Below are 24,135 nucleotides of genomic sequence, written 5' to 3' on the forward strand. Positions count from 1 at the left end.
ACCCAGGTAGTGAGCGTGGTACCCAGTAGGTAGTGTTTCAGTCTTATTTCCACCCCTTCCCTTTGGGATCCCCAGTATCTGTTGTTCCCATCTTTGTGTCCATGTGTACCCAATGTTTAGCTCCCACCATAAGTGAATAGAAGTTTATGCTGGATCTTTCATCACCAACTATTTGAAGGGTAAATATATGTTAGATATTTGCATGTAATAAATATTCAGATGATAAAATATTGAAATAAAATGAAAGCATAACTCTTCTCTTTTAACAACCTTGACTCAGATATTGGCCTAAACATAGCCAGTTAAAAGAAATTGGGTACGGTGGCTTGCAAACATGAGGATTTTTTTTTCCTGTACCTTTAACAGATTTATTTTGTAGATATATGTGTACATCATGAAGATTAGAGGATGGATAGAAAGAAAAAGGAAGGAAAGAATGAAATAGGAGGAAGATGAGGCTGAACTGGCAGTTTGGAAAGCCGGGTAGGGTCTGAATAAAGGACTAGAGGCACAAGTGAAAACTTGGAAGAACACAGTGGGTTGTCTCAGTCTTTGGTGACTTCCTTGGGCCCAATTCTTTTGTGACAGGTCTGTGGGCATGATCAAGTGGAGGATGGGTGGCATGAGAAGAGTAGTAGTTATGTAAGTGATTTCATATTTCCTCAGCAGATATTCAAGCACCTACCAGGTGCCTAAGTTTGTGTTAAATGATATAGTCTTGCAAACTGTCACTCTTGCAGAGATTGACAAGGATTATTGGGGGGATGGGGCAGGAATTGGGGCAGCATTGGCCAGTAAGAGCTGGACTGGTCAGGTTTCACAGACCAGATGGAACTTGGACTAGACCAGAATATATGTATGCAATAGCCAGGAGGTCTCCCTTCCACCAGTCTTGTTTCTCTTTGATCCATCCTTCACATTTCTAGAGTTAGATTCCTTAAAAAAAAAAAAAAGTTGTATTATACCCTCATTTAAAACAAGCCATTTTGGAATCTCAACTGCTTTTGTGTAAAAATAAAAAAAAAATTGAATGGTATAGATGAGGCCATTTGCCATCCAACTCTGGCCTCCTTATGTAGCCTCAGTTCTCATCATTTCTTATGTCCATAGCCCCTTCATCCCCACCTTTCATCCTTTGCCTCCCCTTGAACATTTCATTCTTTCACTCACCTAGATGTTTCAGGTCTTTTTGCCAATACATGCCTTTGCATGTGGCGTTTCATCTTCCGTCAGGCTTCTACCATCCGTCATCTGTAAACTCCTGCTTCATCCTTTAAGATCCAGTCGGGTCTTGACACCATTATGTTTTGGAAAATCAACTGATTTAATTCTGCCCGCCCCCTCCCCCCACCACCTCGTATTTATGTGTGTTTGCCATTGTGTTAGGGCCTGCAGCTTCAGAGGTGAGTAAGGCCCAATCCCTCCTAAGAGTTATTTAGGCTTTTTGTCTCTTTGCTGTTATAGCAATTTGCTCAGATCCCCTTAATAGCACCTGAAATATGTATTTTAGTGTTTCTGTTTAGATAACTTTTTCCTGGTTAACTTAAAAGTCTTTGAAAGCATGTATCAAAATTGTATGACATGTGCTTGTAATGTTAAATGTTTTTGTTGAATGGAAAAAATATATATGGGCATAATGAAGGAATATAATTTCCTCATGGAGGGAAAAAAAAGGTTTGAGGAGGTTACGAGTAGTTTCATAAAACTCTATTTTTACATTCACTAACATTTTATTACCTCTCTTTCAGTTAGCTTTCCCTCATTCCCCCCAAGTTGGGTTTTGTGTTCTTACATGTTTTTGTATGCTTTCATAGATAGTGTCCTAACCTCTTTTTTTTTTTTTCCTCAAAGACAGGGTCTCACTCTGTCACCCAGGCTGGAGTACAGTGGCGCAGTGGCAGGATCACCACTCATTTCAGCCTCAAACTCCTGGGTTTAAGCAAGCCTCCTGCCTCAGCCTCTGCAGTAGCTGGGACCATAAGCATGTGCCACCATACCCAGCTAATTTTTTAATTTTTTTGTGGAGACAGGGTCTCACTGTGTTACCCAGACTGGCCTGACCTCTATTATTTGTTGTCCTGTTTTGTCATCATCTCTCTACTTACTTTTTCTTTCCAACCGATAGTAACCTTTCCAAAAGCAAGGATTGTCTTATTTATATTAATCATTATATTCTCAGAATAAAAGTCACTGGTTAATATTTATTAAATCTTTATTTGCTTAAAAGAATATTTTCAGTACCTTTCCTGAAATTTTAAGTCAACTCATTAACTTTGTGTTGTTTATGATAGATTGCAAACTTCCCGCCATTTGTTCTGGTCCTCTCTGCAAATGTCCTACCTTTTGTTCTGGTCCTCTCTGCAAATGTTTGGCAAATCTTCCAACCTTCACTAACTCCTCTACCTTAATGGTTACATTGAAGACATACACTAACTTAGATTCTTGACATTTTGGGAAAAGCTGTGGGCAATTTCTGTTTCATCCAGCCAACATAGCCCAGTAAGCGTTTCCCAGTCTCCCACCCCAGGACCCAGGATTTAATACCGAAGCTCTTACCGATACTAACTGCCCATGCTTTCAGTCCCTCTTTCCCATGTGAAGCCTCCCCCTTCTCAGAGATGAGTGATGTAGTTCCATTGTTAGCAGTTCAGCTTCCTCCTTTCCTTTACTTCTCCCAAAACACCATGGCAAATCCTCAGGGGGTTTGCCTTTTTAAAACCCTCCTCTGACCCTACATTTCTGTTTTTGTCTTTTTATGTCTAGTGAAGTGGTTTTCTTTATCTAATATTAAAGTAAGAAATTCATGGATAGGATAATTGCATGTATAATAATTTGTAATGAAAATTTGTGTGTGTAGGAGAGAGATCCTTGTAAGTAAAGCATGTGGAAATAGGTGACAAATAAGCCATTAAATCCCATTAGGCTTTTTTCCTTTGCTAATATATTGATAATGAGGTTTCTAATGAGAGAGATCTATCTGACTTGTTAGTGCTCTCTTGTTATTCTTGATCTCAAGTCACTCAGGTTTGCTTATTGAGGTGAAGATAGGTGATTTGGGTTCTTAGTGGTACTGTATATCTTTCAAATTTCGTATTGGAATACATTTTAAAATAGGTTATTTTCTTATATGATTAGTACATGACCTAGCTAGTTTTAATTTTATAAAGTAGTATCAACTTTATTTTGTTTCCATTTTTATTTTGGTAGATTTTCTTACATTTTTCTCTTTTTTAATTATATTTTTGAGACATATAGCCTATCTCTTCAGAATCAGTATCTGATTTAAGTTTTATAGTTGTATCAGGGTTTGGTATGATTCCCACAGTGATTTTTTTAAATTATGACTTTGAGCTTTCTGAGTATTAGAATTCTTATTTGTTACTATTATAGGACAGTTCCCAAGAAGTAAACATCCAACTTGAGAATTACCATACATGAAAATAACAGCTGTGCCTGGGAGGCCTTTATGACCCCTTCAGCTATCAGGCCCTCAGTTGTTCCATGGCAACAAGATTGAAATGAGATTTGGGGTCCACCAACCACCCATTTGCTTTGTCTGGTAAAGGAAAAAAAATGTGTGCTTTTGTTTTCTCCACATCGAGAATTTTCCTCTCCTTCTTCAGGGTATACCTTAATTACAGAGCTTGGAGGTTATTGCAGAGGAAATACTTGTGTTGGGGTAAGGGGCGTGTTGGTCAGAAAGACCCAGAGCAGTGGACATTAAGCTTTGTCGTAAAGAGTGTGAATTCTCCAGGTGGAATTGGAGTCTGAAGACTGTGCTCTTCCACTTTACTGACAGTTTCTACGGTTTTTATGTTTCTGTTTCTTTCTTGAAGATGGAGTTTTTTTGTTTTTTTTTTGTTTGTTTTTCGTTTTTTGTTTTTTTTTTCAGTCGTTGTGTCTCTGTTTTCTGGCTGATTCCTGCTGGTAACTCAGTACATATTCCCCAATGCAACAAATTCCCTTTGGAAAGCCAGCCAAGAAAGAGCCCAGAAATTATTTTCCCACAAAAATGTGTAAAAATATATATTGTTACTTGTAGCAATCATGTTATGGCTCAAATGAAAATTTGTGGACTGGCAAGAAATCAAACCTTTGAAAATCAGTCTTAGTGCTGAGTAACTTGTGTCTTGTAATTCAGTAATGAAGTATTCATTGAATGCCTGACAGGCACTGCTAGGTAGTGGGTATATGTATGTTCGTGAATGAAGTAGACATGGCTCTTGCCTTCATGGAGCTTTCTATTCTAATAGGGGGAACAGATGAAGATCACCTGCTTGTATCATTAGAAATAGAATTATGTTCTGTGAAGGAAATGAGGTACAGTGAGAAAAAATAATCCAGTTTAGGATGGCAGCTACCTAAAGGAGGTCATCGAGGAGGCCTTTCTGCAGGAGGGACTTTAATAGAAAACTGAGAGAAGATAGAATCCTGTGGAATGACTGAAGAGATAAAGAATTCTAGGCAGAAGGAACCTGTTTAAAAAGTCATGAGGCAGGAAAAAGTTGGGCATGTTTCAGGAATTGAAAGGAGGTTGGCGTGGTTAGACTCCTGAGTAACGGGGTGGCAGGGGTCAGATGGTGCCAGGCTTTTTATGCGAGTATTCTGAGTGCTCCATGAATACATTGATGGGCTTAAAGGAGAGGACTGATAAAATACAGCTTGTTTTAATACAGGTTGAGTATCGCAAATTCGAAAGTCTCCAATGAACATGTCCTTTGAACTTCATGTCCATGATTTTGGAGCATTTGGAATTTTCAGGTTAGGGACACTCAGCCTGTATTACTTTTGATGGGGCCAAGAGTGGAAACTGAGGGACCACTTAGGAGGTGATTCACCTCATGGAGGCAAGAGATGGTGGTGGTTTGGAAAGTTAGGATAGTGGTAGTGAAAATGCGATGGATTTGAGCTCTCTTCTAGACAAAGAATTAACAGGATTTCCTGTTAGCTTCGCTGTGAGGAGTCAACTGAAGTAAAGAATCAGAGGAGGATTGTTAAGTTTCCGGTGTGAACAGCTGGGCGTGGGGATTCCTGGGATGGCAAAGCCTGGAGAAAATCAGGTGGTGGGGGGCATGTTAAGCTTGAGCTTTGTTGCGTTTGAGGTGCTAGTGTGGCATCCAATAATGGTGCCATTAAGTGGTACCATTACTACTAAACATTTTTTCCCCCTAAAGCTCTAAACTTGTCCAGCCCACAGCTCACCATCTTTAGATCTTTTCTCAAATGTTACCATCTCAGCAAGGCCTTCCTTGACCAGCCAAACTTATGTTGAAAACCCCACACTGACCATCTCCCTTCCCTGCTTAATTTTTCTCCATAGTTAATTTTCACCATCTGACATGTTCTTTTTTTTCGCTAATACCCAGTGTGATAGCACATCTGACATGTTCTTTATTTTACTTTGTTATTAACTGAACTGCTTTCTCGCTATAAGATCGTCAGGGATTTTTGCGTATGGATCACTGCCATATCCCCAGCACCTAAAATAGGGTGTGGTCTATAGTAAATGCTCAGTAAATATTTGTTAATTGAATATATGAAACCACTTGAAGGATTCTGTAGTGTTTCCACGATTAAATTTTCTTACTAGTATTTGTTCAGGCTTTTGGCTTAAAACAATTCAGTTCTGTTTTTTAAGTGAACGTAGATTTTGTATATACACACACATATATATGTGGATTTGCATTGTTTTCTTTAGGAATAAAAACCTAAAATCTACCATTCATATTTTAATTTTCTTAATTTTCAGGTTACAACTGATGGAAAACCAAAAATCGTTGATATCATTGATACAACAGGAAGTGGCGATGTGAATACTGCTACGGAAGTAGAGCCAAAGGATGGTGAGATTGTTGGCCTTTCAGGAAGAGTGCTTAAGGTGAGACCTTTTGTCTTCTTTTTGAATTTTTTTTTTTTTTACTCTTGCCTCAAAGCATCTAATGTTTTTACCTTACATTTGGTGGTGGTATTAGTTATCCATTGCCACATATCAGATTACCTCAGAACATCCTGGTTTAAAATGACAAATATTTATTACCTCGGAGTTTCTGTGAGTCAGGAATCTGGGTGTGGCTTAACGGGGTTCCAGTAGTTCACAGTCGCCCTGGAGGTTGCAAATGGTTAGCCATGGCTGTGACTTCAGCTGAAGGCTCAGCTTGGGAGAGGAAGGGGAAGTTTGTTTCCAAGCCTACTGGAGGGTCACTGGCAGGCCTTGGCTCCTTGCCATTGGGCCTCTCCGCAGTGCTGCAGTACCTGGCAGCACCTTCCCTGGGGGAGTGAGCCGAGAGAGTCCCCACGATGAAAGCCACAGGCTTTTTATAAAAGTGACCTTCTAAGGGACCACCTATCACTTGACTATATTGAGCTCATTGGAAGTGAGTTAATAAATCTAGCACACACTTAAGGGGAAGGGATTTCACAAGAAGTGAATCATTGGAGCTGTCTTAGAAGAAGCCATTATTTTGTTGTTTGATGAGGTAATTAGAATTGGGTGGTATTTTTCAGTGAGCTTGCCAAATTTTATGTTTTGAATACAAAGATAGAGAAAGTAACCACGTCATAGCTTTGCCTTCCTGTTTTACTGTCCCTTTATAGTATTCCCAGTTAACTTGACCATGAAGAAATACTTAGGCTATAGTAGCTGTTAACTTAAATGGCCAGCTTTGTCTTTTTTTTTTTTTAAACTTCTTTTTTTCTTTTTTTTTTCGAGACATAGAGTCTTGCTCCGTTGCTCAGGCTAGAGTGCAGTGGTGCAATCTTGGCTCACTGCAACCTCCGCCTCCCGGGTTCTAGCAATTCTCCTGCCTCAGCCTCCCAATTAGCTGGGATTACAGGTGCCCGCCACCACGTCCAGCTAATTTTTGTATGATTAGTAGAGACAGGGTTTCACCATTTTGGCTAGGCTGGTCTCGAACTCTTGACCTTGTGATCCGCCTGTCTCAGCCTCCCAAAGTGCTGGGATTATAGGCGTGAGCCAGGGCACTCAGCCTACCAGCTTTGTCTTATTCTATGTCCTTGGTAGAAAGGCCTGGGTAAGCTAAACGTAAAAAATAATTATAAAGCAAGCACAGAGGAGCTCATGAGCTAAGGAGCATGAAGGATGGATGGCAAGAATTTGTGATCCTGTACTCTTAAGCAGCATTAGTTTGGAACATAAAATTATGATTATTTAGTTAGCTTTTCCCACCTTTTGCCATCTATCTGAATTGTTCTTAGGCCTTGTGTTTTAAGTAAGCTTGTTGTGGCAGCATATTGGCTTTCTGTGCCGTGTAATAAAGCACCACAGACTTAGCCGCCTAAAACCTTGTGTATTCCTGTATTTATTATATCACTGATTCCATGGGGTAGGAGTCCAGGCATGGCTTTATGTGGGTCTCTGCTCAGGGTCTCACAAGACTGCAGTCAAGATTAAAGGCTCAGGTGAGGCTCAGGCTTCTTTTCCAAGTTTACATGATTGTTGGAAAAATTCATTTCATTGCCGCTGTAAAACTCGTGATAGCTTGCTTCTTCAAGGCCAGTAAGAGAATCTCTGACCTTGGTGATGACCCCAGTCTTTCTTTTAAAGAACTCACCTGATTAGTTCAGGCCCGCTGAGAATCATCTCACTTTTGATTTGCTCAGAGTCCTTAATTGCGTCTGCAAAATCCCTACACCTTCTTTACGTACCATAACGCAATCATGGGAGTGACATCTCATTATATTCACCGGTCCTGCCTTCACTTAGGGGAGGGACTTGGGTCTTCTTAGAAATCTGCCTGTCATGGGCAGATAGCAGCCATTAATAATCCAGGTTCTACTTCCTTTTCTGTGTGTTAGGAACTGATGATCTGTGTCCCCACCCCCTACCAAAATTCATACATTGAAGCCCTATCCCTCGGTGTGTTGGTATTTGAAAGTTGGGCCTTTGGGAGGTATTTAGGGTTAGATGAGGTTATGAGTATGTGTCCCCTCAGGATAGGATTAGTACCCTTATAAGAAGAGACATCAGAGAGCTCTCTCTAGAGCAAGCTCTTTCTAGGGCATATGAGGACACAGCAAGAAGGTGGCCTCTGTAAGCCAGGAAGAGGGCTTTCACCTATGCTCAACCATGCTGGCACCCTGATGCTGAGCTTCCAGCCCCTAGAACTATGAAAAAATAAGTTTCAGTTGTCAGAGTCATCCAGTTTACGGTGCGGGTTGAGAATCCCTTATCTGAAACGCTGGGGACCAGAAGTGTTTTAGGTTTCAGATTTTGGAATATTTGCATTGAATATACCAGTTGAGCCTCCCTAATCCAAAATCCGAAATGCTCCAAAATCCAGAACTTTCTGAGTGCCAACATGACACTCAAAGGAAATGGTCAATGGAGCATTTCAGATTTTCGGGTTAGAAATGCTCAGCCTTCTGAATTACTCTAGAGTTTGGCCTGTCTTCCCCCAAGTCAACCTTGTTATTAGAATATGTTTCAAAGGGAAACTTGGGATTCCTGTGAGCTATGGTACTCTGAGAAGCTAGAGAGAATTCCTAGTAAGTCTTGCAGGCTTAGAGCCATATAAAGTATTACTCGAGCATTTATTTATTTATATTAATTTTGAGATGGAGTCTTACTCTGTCGCCCAGGTTGAAGTACAATGGCACAATCTCAGCTCACCTCGACCTCTGCTTCCTGTATTCAAGTGATTCTTCTGCCTCAGCCTCCCGAGTAGCTGGGATTACAGGCATGCGCCACGACACTTGGCTAATTTTTTTTTGTGTTTTTAGTAGAGATGGAATTTTGCCATGTTGGCCAGGCTGGTCTCAAACTCCTGACCTCAAGTGATCCACCCACCTCGACCTCCCAAAGTGCTGGTATTATAGGCATGAGCCACCATGCCTGGCCTCATTTATTTTTAAATAGCTGCAGTAATCCCGGCTTTAGATAAACCACATGAACTAATAATATCACTAGTGTTCAAAGGTAGAATTATATATGTACCATATGTATTGCTATTAAATAAAGTCAAAAAAATTATAAGGTTTGTCTTTTCTCAGCTTGGTGACGTATTTCTTTAGCTCTAACATTAAGTATTCTCAGCCCCTCATTGTGGGTTTTTAAACTTAATTTTTAATTGTGTTCAGTATGTCTTAATAGTTTAAAAAGACAAATATTTTTACAAGGCTTCTAACAAAAAGAGTTAAATCCTGTCCCACTTCTCCCCTACTGTTTTCTACTTCAACAGTACATTAATACATTAAATTCTCTTCAGTTTAAAATAACATGCTAATATTTTTTATTTCTTGATTTTTTTTTTCTAGTCTTAATCTTTACTTGTAGAATTAATATGTGGAAGAAGAGAGTTTAATTCTCAGGTCCTTTATTTCCAAGAATTTTTTTTGCATTTTCTCTTAGGTAACTTCTCTCCGTTGTTTTGCTGTTTTTTTCTGGAACTCCTGTTAATTGAACATTGGACCTCTTGACTTGATCCTCCAATTTTTAAATTTTTTTCCACCTTTTCTTCATTGCCTTAATCTTTTTCCTTCCTGAGAGATTTCCAGCATTTTCTCAACATTGTAACCCTTGTGTGAATTTTTTAAAATTTTGCCTATTTTTAATTGCAAAAGCCCCTTCATGTTCACTGGGAGCATATTTTTGTATCATGTATGCAACATTTTATCTCTGAGATAAAATTTTATTTTTTTTCTATTTCATTGTTTCTTCCCTCCCCTTCCTCCTGTTCTCCTTTCTTAGTCTCCTATTCTGCTTCCTCCTCTCCTTTCTCCCTTTTTCTTCACCCTCTCCTTCCTCTTTCTCTGCCTCCTCTTCCTTGTTCTCTGCTTTTTATGTTAGATATTTTGTTTAGGTGTCTAATCATCCCTAGCTGTCTTATTTTAGCAAGTCACAAGAAAAGGTGATTGGAAGCTCCTCTGCTTATGTAGGGTCTTTTGGTGGGTTTCACTATAGGGTAATGATAACATTTAGGGGAACCCCCATAATATCAGTATACACTATATTTTTTTCCATCAGGATGCCCAGTTACCTTAAAGAAGTCCTTAGCCCATTTGGCCTGGGGTTTAGGGGAGGAGTGAGCAAGAAGTCTGGCCGTAGGTATTCAGGTAACCACACCATGCAAGGGGCCTGGAGTGATGTCATGCAGACTCATTTTTATGTCTCATCCTTTTTGTATTAGTTCCTTTTCACATTGCTATGAAGAACTACATGAGACTGGGGAATTTATGAAGAAAAGAGGTTTAATCGACTCACAGTCCTACAGGCTTAACAGGAAGCATGACTTGGGAGTCCCAGGAAACTTACAATCATGGTGGAAGGTGAAGGGGAAACAAGACATGTCTTCTCATCATGATTGAGCAGGAAAGAGAGCCAGCAAAGGGAGAAGTGCCATGCTTTTTTTTTTTTTTTTTTTTGAGACGGAGTTTTGGTCTTGTTGCCCAGACTGGAGTGCAATGGCGCGATCTCAACTCACGGCAACATCTGCCACCCGGGTTCAAGCGATTCTCCTGCCTCAGCCTCCCGAGTAGCTGGGATTACAGGTGTCTGCCACCACACCCGGCTAATTTTGTATTTTTAGTAGAGACGGTTTCACCATGTTGGCCAAGCTGGTCTCAGACTCCTGACCTCAGGTGATCTACCTGCCTCAGCCTCCCAAAGTGCTGGGATTACAAGCGCGAGCCACCATGCCCAGCCCCCATGCATTTTTAAACCATTAGATCTTGTAATAATTCATCATCACAAGAACAACAAGGGGGAAATCCACCCCCATGATCCAGTCACCTCCCACCACATCCCTCCCCTGACACGAAGGGGTTATATTTCGACATGCGATTTGGGTAGAGACAGAGCCAAACCATATCACCTGTTCTTTGCTTTGTTGACATGTCAGCTTTTCTCTGGTTCAGCTTGGTTGGTGAAGTTTGGGCAGGATGTGGGATGGGGCAATGGGAGTGCTCTTATACAAATTTTCCACCAGTCTTCTTAGTCAGAACTCTCTTCTCCATCCATCCATAACATGTACTCACACACATGTTCAGTTTAATTTTTTTCAGGGATGTGCAGCTGTTTAGATATTTTGCAGTAGTCAATAAAAGGAAGAATTATTAATCACTGGGATTCTGACTAGTTGCATCTCTGCAACTCTTTAGTACATAGTTTTCAGAAACCAGCACAATGAAGTCTTCAAGTTTCTTTGATGTAGTCATGCATTTATTTATTTATTTATTTATTTATTCATTTATTTATTTATGACAGAGTCTTGCTCTGTCGTCCAGGCTGGAGTGCAGTGGTGTGATCTTGGCTCACTGCAACCTCCGTCTCCTGGGTTCCAGCAATTTTCCTGCCTCAGCCTCCCAAGTCACTGGGATTATAGGCACCCGCCACCATGCCCGGCTAATTTTTTGTATTTTTAGTAGAGACTGGGTTTCACCATGCTGGCTAGGCTGGTCTCGAACTCCTGACATCAGGTGATCCACCCACTTCGGCCTCTCAGAGTGCTGGGATTACAAATGTCAGCCACCGCGCCCAGCCGTCATGCTTTGAAATGAATTAAATGTTTATAGTCTGTTTTTTCCACATAGCCCATAAACTGCTAACAGACTTTTATTTTTCTGTCAGTTTAAGATCAACTGTTAAGTTAGGTGCTTTGAACACTTTAGTAGCCTCATTCTCTAAGGATGATATTCCTAGGCTTCCTTGAGAAACCAGTGGTAAGCTACTTATGACCTATGGTACTCCCATGAGCAGATAAAAGTACAAAAGTGAATAGAACTTTAAAACCTTTTATTGTAAAATATACATACATAAAGTACATAAAACACATATATACAGTTTTATGAATAGTATAGCTAACACCATTGTACCCACCCAGATCAAGATAAAGAGTATTGCCATACATCAGAAACTTCCTGCATCCTCCTATATCACAGCCTATTTCAACTTTCGTGATAATCATTCCTTTGCTTTTTTGTGTGTAGTTTTACCACATCTGTGTGGCTACATAAAATATATTGTTTAGTTTTGAACTTTACATAAACAGTCTCATTTCATTCATAAAATTTCATCATACGTCATTTTTCCCTTGGTGTTGTGAGATTTCAGATTCCTGAGACTTGCCCATGTTGTCACGGGCAGCAATGATTTATTAAGTTTCATTGCTGTGCAATATGCCATGGTTTGTACCTACTACATTCTATCCATTCTGCTGTGATGTGTGTGTATCCTGTGCACATGTGTGTGGATGTCTCCAGGATGTGTGCATAGGAGTAGAATTGCTGAATCATGGAGATATGTCACTAGGTCATGCCAAACAGTTTTTCCAAGTGCGTGTTTGTTTGTTTTTTAACTGGACAGGACATCTTCTTGACCAAGTGTCTGTATTAAAGGACATTTCCAGGCCGGGCACAGTGGCTCACACCTGTAATCCCAGCACTTTGGGAGGCCAAGCACTTTGGATCATCTGAGGTCGGGAGTTCAAAACCAGCCTGACCAACATGTCGAAACCCCCTCTCTACTAAAAATACAAAAATTAGCTGGGCATGGTGGTGCACACCTGAATCCCAGCTACTAGGGAGGCTGAGACAGGAGAACGCAGAGGTTGCAGTGAGCCAATATGGCGCCACTGCACAGCAGCCTGAGCGACAGAGCGAGACTCCTTCTCAAAAAAATAAAAAAAAGACATTTCCACTAGCAGTGTATAACAAATGTTTTCTGACCCCATGATCATAGAGATATTCTCCTATATTTCTAAGAAGTGTCACAGCTTTTCTCTTCTGTTTGTTCTAGAATTCACCTGGAAGTGATTTTATATGCTTAGTTTGAAGAGTTCTGTTTCCTTTTTTCTGTGAAAAGACCCAGTTGTCCCAACACCATGTGTTCCACAATTTTCACTCTAATTTTTAATGCCTTCTTTTCACTTGGCACCCTTCAAAATGTAGTGAGCTTCTGAAGTCTCTTTCGTATTCTCTTTGTCCCTTCGTTTTTGGATGCTTCCCCGACTTCCTTTATTCTAATTTTAGTAGCATTTTGGAAGGAAGCACAGTACCTTTTTCATTTTACCACATTTAACTGGAAGTCATTTTAAAAATCAACACTTAGTCTTAAGTATTTTTGGTTTTTAAAAAAAATAAAATAAAGATAAATCCAGGCATAATGAATGACTTGGCCAGATTCAGCATGGTACTTAGATGCAGTGACAGCCAAAGGAAACTGTGCGTGTGCCCTGGCCTGTGTGATGAAGCTGGCAAGACTGAAATCATTTGGAAGCAAAAGCCTCTAAGAGGGCTTCACTGCATGGTACCCTAACACTCAGATGACACTTGGCCCATTAAGAAAAATGTTTCATTTGTTAGGCATCCTCTCTTTAAGAGAGTCAGAGAAATGAGGTGTAATTGGTAATTAAAAAGATTACGTGTATCATATGACAATCAGTCTTAATACATTGTAGTTACTGTGTTATTAGAACCTTTTTAAGATACCAACCTAAAATGGTCAAATGTAAAGATTTTATTCTTAGAAAAAATAACTTTGTTTATGTAGAATACTCAAATATGCAAAATAAAATTTCATAATTGCCTCATAAAGTTAGCTTTACTCTAACTTGGCTAAAGTTAGATCAGATAGCCCAGATTATAACTTTTATCTGATTTTTTTGGTGTAATTTTTGTAACTAGTCTGCCTTCGTGGTAAGGAAGATACATAGTTGTGATTTGAGAAGTATCTGGTTCCATGGACCGTGCAGACTTTGATCTCATTTATAATTAAATTATGTCTATTGGATTGTTTTTATTGTACTTTATGTTTTTTTTAAGAAATTGTGATTAAATATAACTTAACGACTTTCTATTTTGCAGTTATTTTAATTAGTTACTTCATTTAATCTTTTGGCATTTCATGATTTTCTGTAATGTCTGTACAAAGAAGTTGCTGCTAGCCACCTGTGTAGTGGGACAGTAGTGAATAAATACTTGGAATTTAAAAGCTAGTGACTACTTCCCTTTTTGTTGTTGCAGTGCTTTATTGTTTTGCCGTGGGCTGTTGCAAAAACATTAAAGTTCAGAATTCGTATTCTCTAAAGAAGGTTCAGTTTTGAGTGAAAAGTGCTAGCTTGTATGCCAGCGTGTTTGAAATTACACATTCTGCGGACATCCAGTTGATTTGGAAGTGATTAATGGCACAGAGGCCTTCAAAAGGTCACTATTTAGTATTAGCTCCTTGAAGCTCTGTGAATGATTGTTTTCCTCTATTTAGTTGTGAGGAAATTTCATCCAAAAGTTTTCTGCCTGGGAAGTAATTGGATGAAGGACATGGGGATGAGTTAAAGGTATTGCACAAGTGAGGATTGATGAGGCCACCAGCTCTGAGTGTTTGAACCTTGTCATTTATACATATTTAAAAGCTGGTTTTGATGATCACGGTTCCATGATTGCAAAGAATATGAATACCCTACATTTTCTTGATTGATCATTCATGTTGGTTGATGCTCAGTTCACTTTTTTGTTCCCAAGAATAAGGTAGAGATTTTCTTCCTTTTACAGATGAAGAAGTGGAAGCCTGTGGGTTCCTTCTAGTTAGTGATAGAGTTTGGATTCAGAGCCAGGTTTATCTGACTTTAAATCCCATATCCTTTATACAGAATTTTTGGTTTCCATGATAGAACTAGGTTCCAGTTTTCAACTTTCCTCTTGTTCAGGCAAGTAATTTGATTTCTCTGCTGCTTTGCTTTCTCTGTTTGTAAACTAGGCATACTGTTTGCATCGCTCTACTAAAAGTTTAAAGTGTTTTAAAATACTTTGAGATCGTTTAAAAGATTATTACAAGATTTTAGGAGTTTATTGAGATAGTGTATGTTGAAAGCACTTTTTAAACCATGAAGCATTGTATAAATGAAGGTATTATTCTAGTTGAATTATTTATGGATGAGAAAAAAGAAGTGATAAAGACATTAACTACTTAGAGTATTAAACACATTGTTGTTGTACATGAGCATCCTTATCCAATTTAAGCTTATTAGAGTAGAAGTAATATACTTTTTTGCTCAGTAGTGTATTATTGGAATTGGAAAGCATTTAGTGAATGAACAGGTTACTCTTTTTTTTTCTGTAGATTCCTGCAAGCTGGACAAATCCCTCAGGCAAATATCATATTGGCATAAAAAATGGCTATGACTTCTATCCTAAGGCACTCAAGGAAAGGATACAGGTAATGTACAATCTGGTACCAATGAGTTGTATTCTTCTGACTTGTCTTCTTCCTCAGATTTTATTCCTACTGAAGAAAAAGAAATATTTCATAAAATCTCATTAACTTAGTTTTTTGGGTGGTTGGTGGCTTTCAAACAATGACTGCTTAAAGATTCTGCTCAATGGAATGTCATCCGTGTAAAGTCGTGATTCTTGATCTTGGGTACATGGATAAGTTTAGGGAATCTGTGAATACACTGAAATTATATTCAGATTTTTGTGTTTTTCTGGGAGATGGGATATAGCTTTCACTGGATTTTTGAAGGACTTTTTTTACTTGAAAAAGGCTAAAGACAGTGGATTCAAAGTCCAGACCACCTTTTCGTTTCTGTTCCTGTAGTTTCTGTGATAATGTCCCTCCCCTGTTTAACTAGCCTTCTTGCTCCCAGTTAGTCATCATTTAGTATTAAGGTAAGTGTTAATCAGTCCTAAAACTGCTGAAGTGTAAGAAGTACCAGTGTGCCATTAGAAAAATAAGAGTGGTAAGCAGAATGATAAAGAGCCTGCTTTAAAACAGTTCAATAGAACTTTCTGTGATAATGGAAATGTTTGAAATGTTCAGTTTCTGCTCTAACCATTATGGTAGTCACTAGCCATGTTGCTATTGAGAGTTTGAAATATGTCTAGTGTGACTGACGAATTGAAATTTTATCTTATGTAATGTTTTAAAATTTAAGTTTAAATAGTGTCATGTGGCTAGTGACTACCGTTTTGAGAATGCTGATACAAGTAGCTGATACAAGTACCTAATACAAGTCCAGGGTTGCAGCTGTAAAATAAGGTATAATCCTGGGAAGTGAGCTTGATGGATAAGATGTGTGGGGCCTTGCCTCTGTCGTGTTACTTCCCCAAGGGCCTGTGAAGCATAAGAAGTTACTCAGATTACCTTATTTGTCAGTTTCTAATCATTCTGCAAAACAAACAAGAATAATGCGTATAACTTCTATTACATAATATGTTATTTTAAAATTTCAGGCTGGAATGCAGTGGCATGATCACAGCTAATTACTGCCTCAACCTCCTGTGCAATCCTCCCGTGTAGTTGGGACTACAGGCACGCACCACCACACCCATCTAATTTTTGTATTTTTTGTAGGGATGGGGTTTCACCATGTTGCCCAGGCTGGTCTCGAACTCCTGGGCTCAAGTGATCCGCCTGCCTCATTCTCCCAAAGTGCTGGGACTACAGGTGTGAACCATTGCATGACTGCATTTTATATAGTATATTAAATGTAATCAGCTGTGTTGATAAGATGTGATTTAATATGCAAATATAGTGTTGTTGAAGTGGACTGTTCCTTTAGCTGCGTTGGGAGTTACCGTGAGTTAAAGACACTGAAGATAAAGGTTAAAACCAATTTCAGTGACATAGAACCCTATCAAGTCAAAGAGGATGGAAAAAAAAATAGGGAGGAAATTGAGGATGCCTGCATTGTCTGTCAAAATGCAGCTGTAGTCTTACTCTAGTCCTCTGCGTACACTAGGCTTATGGCATTTCCCAATTTTGTATAGGCCCAGAATACAACATTTTCTTCCTTTTAATGACTGGGAATTCAGTCAGTATTCTTGGAGAAGAGAAGGTTTTAAATTGGGGAATATGATACATAAAAATACATCTGGATGTGTCTTGGTAAACTTCTCTTAAACCCTGGGTGCAATGAATTGACTAACCAGTTTTTAGTAAGCGATCCATGGCTTTATCTGCTTCATTAGAAACTTTTTTTTTTTTTTCTTTTTGAGACAGAGTCTCACTCTGTTGCCCAGGCTGGAGTGCAGTGGCTCAATCTCTGCTCACTGCAGCCTCAGCCTCCTGGGTTCAAGCGATTCTCGTGCCTTAGCCTCCCAAGTAGCTGGGATTACAGGCACCTGCCACCCCACCTGGCTAATTTTTGTATTTTTAGTAGAGACGGGGTTTCACCTTGTTGGCCAGGCTAGTCTCGAACTCCTGACCTCAGGTGATCCGCCTACCTCAGCCTTCCAAATTGTTAGGATTACAGGCGTGAGCCACCACACCCGGCCAAAAATGATTTTTTAAAACCTCTCTATGAGAATTGTGTAGTATCACAACTGTACCAACAAAGTCCACATATAAATGCCTGTCTAGGTTTACCTGAGTATTTGTCAGCCTAATTGTAAGGTAATTTTTCTGTCTTTGCAGAAAGAACGGAAGGAAAAAATCTGGGACCCTGTTCACAGAGTGGCCCTTGCAGAAGCCTGTAGAAAACAGGAAGAATTTGATGTTGCCAACAACGGCTCTTCTCAAGTTGGTGCTAGTCGATTTCATTTAAACATTACCCTAGAACCATATTCCCATAGAGTTTCTAGAGAACTAATAGACTGTTTTTCCACAAGTTTTCTTTTTTCACAAATTTTCTTTTATGTTGGTTAATTTTACTAATTTTTCCTTTATTCTTTATCCTCAAGTCAATGTACATATGTATGAATTTTTAAAATTTAACACATAATACACATAGGGTAAAAGTACATAAATTGTGTTTGGTTATGAATTCTCCCATGAAAGCTGCACCTGGGAATTTCTCTTGTGCCCCTTCCTTGTCACTACTCCCTTTTTCCTTCCGAAAGACAACCACCACCTTGACTTCTAACACTGCAGATGATTTTGCCTATTTTGATTTGTGTAAAATGGAACCATATAGTATGGTTTTGGTTTTTGTTTTTTGTTTTTTTTTTTTTTTGAGACGGAGTCTCGCTCTGTTCCAGGCTGGAGTGCAGTGGTGTGATCTCGGCTCATTGCAACCTCTGCCTTCCGGGTTCAAGCTATTCTCGCCTCAGCCTCCTGAGTAGCTGGGATTACAGGCACGTGCCACCACACCCGACTAGTTTTTTTTTTGCATTTTTAGTAGAGACAGGGTTTCACCATGTTGGCCAGGCTGGTCTTGAACTCCCAACCTTGTGATACGCCCACCTTGGCCTCCCAAAGTGCTGGGATTACAGGCATGAGCCACCATGCCCGGCCTATGTATTCTCTAATTATATGTATTATTGTCACTTTTAAAAAGGGATTTCAAAATACTTAATATTTCAGTTAATATATCAGACCTCAAGGTCCTTGTTTCAAAACATGGGAGGGTGTAGTCCTTGGTTCCCATATACTGATTTGTGGAATTGATACTGATGAACTGATTATCTCTAAGTCACCTGAATTATTTTAAAAGTAATTAAGTTTTCTGGGCTTTATCCCCTGATAATTCTGATTTACTAAGTGGGATTAGAAACAGCATCGATGTTTGTGATAGCCTTTACATGATTGTGATTTGTGTGAAATTTAGTAATTATTGGCCAAGATAATAATTTGCTATCCTACTAGTTTCTGATGTGACAGCCTCAGATTATCGTAAGGACAAATAACTTGCTCAGGATTGCACAGCTAAGTTGCTGAATTGAGATTTGAATCCATATTTCTTCCCTCTAGGTTAATACTCACACCACACTATTTATAGAAGGCAGATTGATTTTAAGCAATATTAAGTGCTTTTGATCAAAGACGACTACCTTTTTCAGTAAATTGCCAAATAGTAAATATTTTTAGTACTCTCTTATGACTGCTCAACACTCCCCTTGTATCATGAAAACCTAGGCAATATGTAACTGAACCAGGAAGGCCATGTTCCAGTAAAGCTTCATTTACACAACTTTGTCACAGGCTAGATTTGGCCCATGCACCATGATTTGTCAACCCCTGCTGGATCTTAATATAGTAACATAGTCTAGAGATATTCGTCTCAATTTCAGTATTTATATGCCTTTCTATCTCCCAGCTTATTTCTGTTTAAACCAGTCATTTTCCTAATTATTTGAGTACCTTATTTTTTTATATATACTCTAGGTTAGAGAAATGTTTTGGAGAGGTAACACCTGCTAGTGCCAGTTGTTGTCTAGTGTGTACGTAATCGAATTTAAAGCACTTGGTTTTATTCATGACCACAGAGCTAAAATAAGGCTTCACTTACCCCCATTAAATGCTTCTATTTAACATAGCAGTTTCTAAAAGATATAAGATGATTCATGGGTTTTATTATTTATTTGGATTCTTAAGAAATAAATTTGAGATAGAATAGGTCCTGATATAAAAATCTAAAAGTCAATAGATAACCTATTTTGTAGCAGTTTTAGAGTTGCTTTTGGAAATAAGTTAGATAACAAATATGTAACAAACATATCTTGGCTAAATGGAATCACCAACGTGTAGCACTGTGTATTTCCCAAAGCAGGCCTAGTGAGTGAATAAATGAGATTGAGTAAAATAACTGTTTTTTAGATCTTTATTAATTAGATCTGTATTAATGGATATCTGCTTCATTGAATTGAATGACAAGTTGCATAGATAGAACAAAATTTTCTTACATTTTTTCAGGGTAAAATAATTTTACTATGGATTAACATTGTATCTTTGGCTGTATGTTAATACAACTTTTAGAAGGACAGAATGTACTAATGTTAATCAGTTTTCCAACTGACTAGGCAAATAAACTAATCAAGGAGGAACTTCAAAGTCAAGTGGAATTGCTAAATTCTTTTGAGAAGAAATACAGTGATCCTGGCCCTGTATATGACTGCTTGGTATGGCATGATGGCGAAGTCTGGAGGTAAACTTCATGTATTTTATACATCTTCATTTACAAATGTTTTCTTTTCTACTCTGAAAAACATTAAATGCTCAGAGCTGCACAGAATTTTGGTTTATTCGTGATATCACTCAGCAAAATCATTTGAGAGCCAAATTGGCATCTGGGTAGTTTTGGACAAGCCCCTTGAACTTCTAGTTATAATTATTGACACTAAACCTGACTTTTATCTGATTTAAATAAACTTACTTCATTAATAATTTATTAGTATGTTGACCATCCGTATATTTGGAAATGTTTCCTCATTTGTTAATTGAGATAGTGGTGCTTACAGGGCTTTGTGAAAATTAAATTTGATGTTTCTAGATATAGTAAGCAATCAATGTATGCTGTTGCTGCTGCTGTTTCTATTACTAAAACTAATAATAATAATGCGATTTATACCAAGTTACCCATCATGTACGTTTTTTAGTTTCTTTTTTAGTGCCTTACATACTGCATATGTGCTTCTTGGAGTTGATTAGTCTGCCTTCTTGAGTTACTATCTGCATGAAAACAGGAAGACATTGTTAATACAGATATTTAGCCATATGTGTGCTTTAGGATTTCTGCAAAAAAAAAAACAACAAACAGGGACTATTTCTTAAACTTGTAGTCAAGAATTACTTGTAGTCTGCGTCCCTGCTTATACACAAAGAATTGCATCACAAGGTGGGGCACACACACATCATGCCATGACTGCTTCCTCACTGCTCTCACAATTGTTCACCTTCACAGTGCACCCTTCTTAAAGGAGGGTTCTCCTCCCACGTGTGCAGGTACTAACTCATCTTTCATCAAAGGTGTATGCAATGTTAAGTTGAATGAGAAATTTCTGCTCAATTTGGGGATGATGGTGTTAATAAAATAACTGCACGTAACTCAATCTAGATATTAAATATTAATGCACTTTTGTGTGTATTCATACATGTTGTTTTGTTGTGTGCATATGCATACACGTTTTGAAAAATTATTTTCCAGAGGCTTTATACAGAATAATAAACCTTGATACATCCACCATCTGGGGTAACATGATACAGTCACACTCAGTGATAAGCCTTAGGTGCGTTTTAGTGTGGGAAAGGAGGCAAGGTTAAATTCAAGGAAAATGCTAAATACGAAACAGAGTATATTTAGGAAAGTATATACTACAAAAGAACTTAAAGAAATACTAAAATATTAGCAGGGATTGAGTAGTGAGGCAATAGGTGGTTTCATTTAAAGTGTTTGCTCTAGGTTCTGAAAACACTGCAGATTACTTTGTCCTAGGAAAAGGAATCCGGAGTCAGGATGTCCAGGGTACCAGTGTGTGTTTCCACAAGATTTCCTTGGTCTTCAAGGTGCTTGATAAAGTGACTCACTTGTAGCAGTTTGTTGACAACTATTCTAAGGGTTTTGTTTAGAACTTTTGAGTTAGAAATGAAATTTAATCTAACATTAAGTGAAATAAAATCTGAAATCTCAGAATAACATTTTAGAACATTTTATTATAATAAATGAATATAGCATAATTATACTTTCAGGTGGTACTAGATATAATGTAACTTTTTTGCATAATACAGTATATCCTATAGGGCTTTGATCTCAGAGATCCAAAATTTTTTGAAGAGAACCTTGTAGATCCCAGGGTACATAAGGTTAATCCAGTCCTGTCTGCAGATGTTCTCATTTCACATTTCAAAAATGCCAACCATTTCTGAAGGGAGGTAAAGTGACCTATTCTTTAAGTACCTTGGGTTTTTTGTTTTGTTTTGTTTGATGACGAATGTCCAGTCTGTGCTCTCCCTGCCACATTTCTGCTAATTGTTTAGCGCGTATCTCTGCACTTAACGGGTGGCCTCAGATGACTCTGTTCTGAGCATCTGTCAGGACGCAGAGCCTCAGACTCACTGTCACTCCAAATGGAACAAAAACTGGTTGAGAGAAACAGTGTTTACAGAGGATTACATAAAGGAGAAGCTATTAGTTGATTTCTTTACAGTGGATTTTGACCTTGCTTATGTCATGTTTCCTTTTAGATTCTTGATGAAAGCTCTAGATTCTTTCCATAGAAAATTGAGAGATGTGTGAAAATGTCGAGAAATACATAAAACAAAAGCCTTTTCTCTCATCCTCCCCACTTACATGTACCCTGCTCTGTGTATGAGCCTCATTTTGATATCCTTTCTCTGTATTCTAGCTACTACTTGAATTCAGTCAACTAGACCTTCAGAAAGTTATAACCTTGCACCACATTCATACTTGTCCTCTGTCGTGTTATTTAGAGAAGTCAGTAATAATTTATGTTTTGATGTGTTGGTTGTATTGTTGAGTCATTCCAATGATGGTGGTTATAAGAAACTGACCTGTGGAATGTGTCACTGTATTTGCTGTGAGAATGTTGTTAAGGATGATGATTTCATTAATTCCTTAATCATGTGGCAGATGTTTATTGAGTACCTTCTTTGTACCAGGTTGACACCATAGAAGCTACTCCATGGACTCTAGACTCCATGGAAGCAAGTGTTGGGAACGTCTGAACCAGTCTAGGAAGAATCGAGAAAGATTTCCCAAAAGTATTAATAACATCTTACATTGAGACTTGAAGGATCATCACAGTAAACTAAGCAGAGAGGTAGAAAGGGTGGGGGAAAGATCCGGAGGATGTTGGAGGAACTGTGAGAAGTTTGGTGTGGCCACAGAGGATATGATGGGAGCAGGAGGTGAGGGAGGTGAGCAGATGATTATTAGGGGCGTTGCTCTGGAGTTTCAATGTTAAGAGCCGTTGGAAGACATGGAAGGTTTTCAGCAGGAGTCAAATGTAGGGGCAGAGCAGGCCATCAGCTCATCAGGCAACAGCGGTAAGGAAGAGACAGTGGAAATAGGCGGACACATTATGGAGATGGGACTGTGCGGTTAGATGGGCTGGGGGAAGAACAGAGGGAGGACTTTGTAGATGACCTTCAGGATGGATGCTGGCCGATTGCATAAATTTTGGAGACAAGTGCTACTTCTGTAGCATGTGGAAGATTTGGTGACATGCATTTTACCCACTAATCTCAAGCCTGATTCTGTTTAATATGTGACTTGTTTGCCCTTTGCTTCATTTTCTCCATAAATGTTTAGTTTCCTATACCTTCGTATATTCTATTATTTGAAATTACATCAGTCATATTAGGGCAATGCATAAAAAACAAATTTTTAAGAATCCTTTTTTCCGAAGTGTTGTAATTTCTTAATGAAATATGCTTCAGTATTTATGATAAATCATCTCTCTGTGCTCTACCAGTAGGCTTCTATTAATTTACTTGGCAATTTTGACTGACTTGCATAGCTTGTTAAAATACAGTTCTTGCATTTAAAACATACTTAGAGCTAAAAACGTAATATTGAACTTTTAATGATGTTCATTTCATTTATGACTTTTTGAATATTAAGTGTATTTTGTTTTAATCAGGCTATCTTCTAAAGTGTTCGGAATATAATTTAAAAACTATTTTAGTTAGTAAAATGGAAAAAACATGAAGGAAGACAACCATAAAATAATGTAGAAAATGCTTTCTGTGAGAAATAAATTTAAGTCTGTTATAACTATAGGACTGAAGCTCAGTAAAATTCACCTAGTTTCAAAGAGCTTGTGTAAGCCGTTAGATTCTTGAAGCCATTACTAAAAGAAGCAGCTGGAAGTTAGACCTAGGCCATGTGTCTGAACTATCCTAAACTGCTCTAAAACTCTAAGCCAAGTTTTAGCTGTAATTCTTAAGAGTCCAGGTGGTTTTTAACCTAGAGTTTTGTGAAGGAGGGTATTTTTAAAGCACTTTGTGCATGATTTAAGAACTGGTTGCTGTAAGCTATCTTACCTAATCCTTACTGCCCACTCTAAGAAACAGGCTAAACCAGGCAGTCATTATATTTATATTTGTTGTGGTAGAAGTAGTAGTATAGTAAAATAGTGGAGAGACTATGTTACATGATTTTTAGAAAGGTAAGAAAATAAATTTTACTGTCTCCATTTCTTTTTAATTAATAGAGCCTGCATTGATTCTAATGAAGATGGGGACTTGAGTAAATCTACCGTGTTGAGAAACTACAAAGAAGCCCAAGAATATGGCTCTTTTGGCACAGCTGAGATGTTGAATTACTCCGTTAATATATACGATGATGGAAACCTGCTCTCCATTGTGACCAGCGGAGGTATCCCATTTCAGATTGACCAATGAGATATAGATTTATGAGGTGATAAAGTGGTACATTGCGATAGCTCACAGCAACCTTCTAGAGAATTTTAAGCTAGAGATCGTAGCTAAAGGACTAGGTCCAGAAT

At 38.5% G+C, this 24,135-nt stretch overlaps 1 protein-coding gene across 5 annotated transcripts in view; it reads left to right on the forward strand.

The window, feature by feature from the left end:
• The window catches only part of TPP2 (tripeptidyl peptidase 2), an 82,707-nt gene that overhangs the window by 2,578 nt on the left and 55,994 nt on the right, over window positions 1-24,135 (forward strand). For all 5 annotated transcript variants that reach the window (XM_063595858.1, XM_034936941.3, XM_034936943.3 and 2 more), the window contains exons 2-6: window positions 5,750-5,878; window positions 15,071-15,166; window positions 17,366-17,470; window positions 19,690-19,814; window positions 23,842-24,005. In XM_063595858.1, the coding sequence (XP_063451928.1) occupies window positions 5,750-5,878; window positions 15,071-15,166; window positions 17,366-17,470; window positions 19,690-19,814; window positions 23,842-24,005 (619 nt within the window). The remainder of the gene's footprint in view (window positions 1-5,749; window positions 5,879-15,070; window positions 15,167-17,365; window positions 17,471-19,689; window positions 19,815-23,841; window positions 24,006-24,135) is intronic.

This window comes from Pan paniscus, chromosome 14 (genome assembly GCF_029289425.2).
Source record: "Pan paniscus chromosome 14, NHGRI_mPanPan1-v2.0_pri, whole genome shotgun sequence".
NCBI lineage: Eukaryota > Metazoa > Chordata > Mammalia > Primates > Hominidae > Pan > Pan paniscus.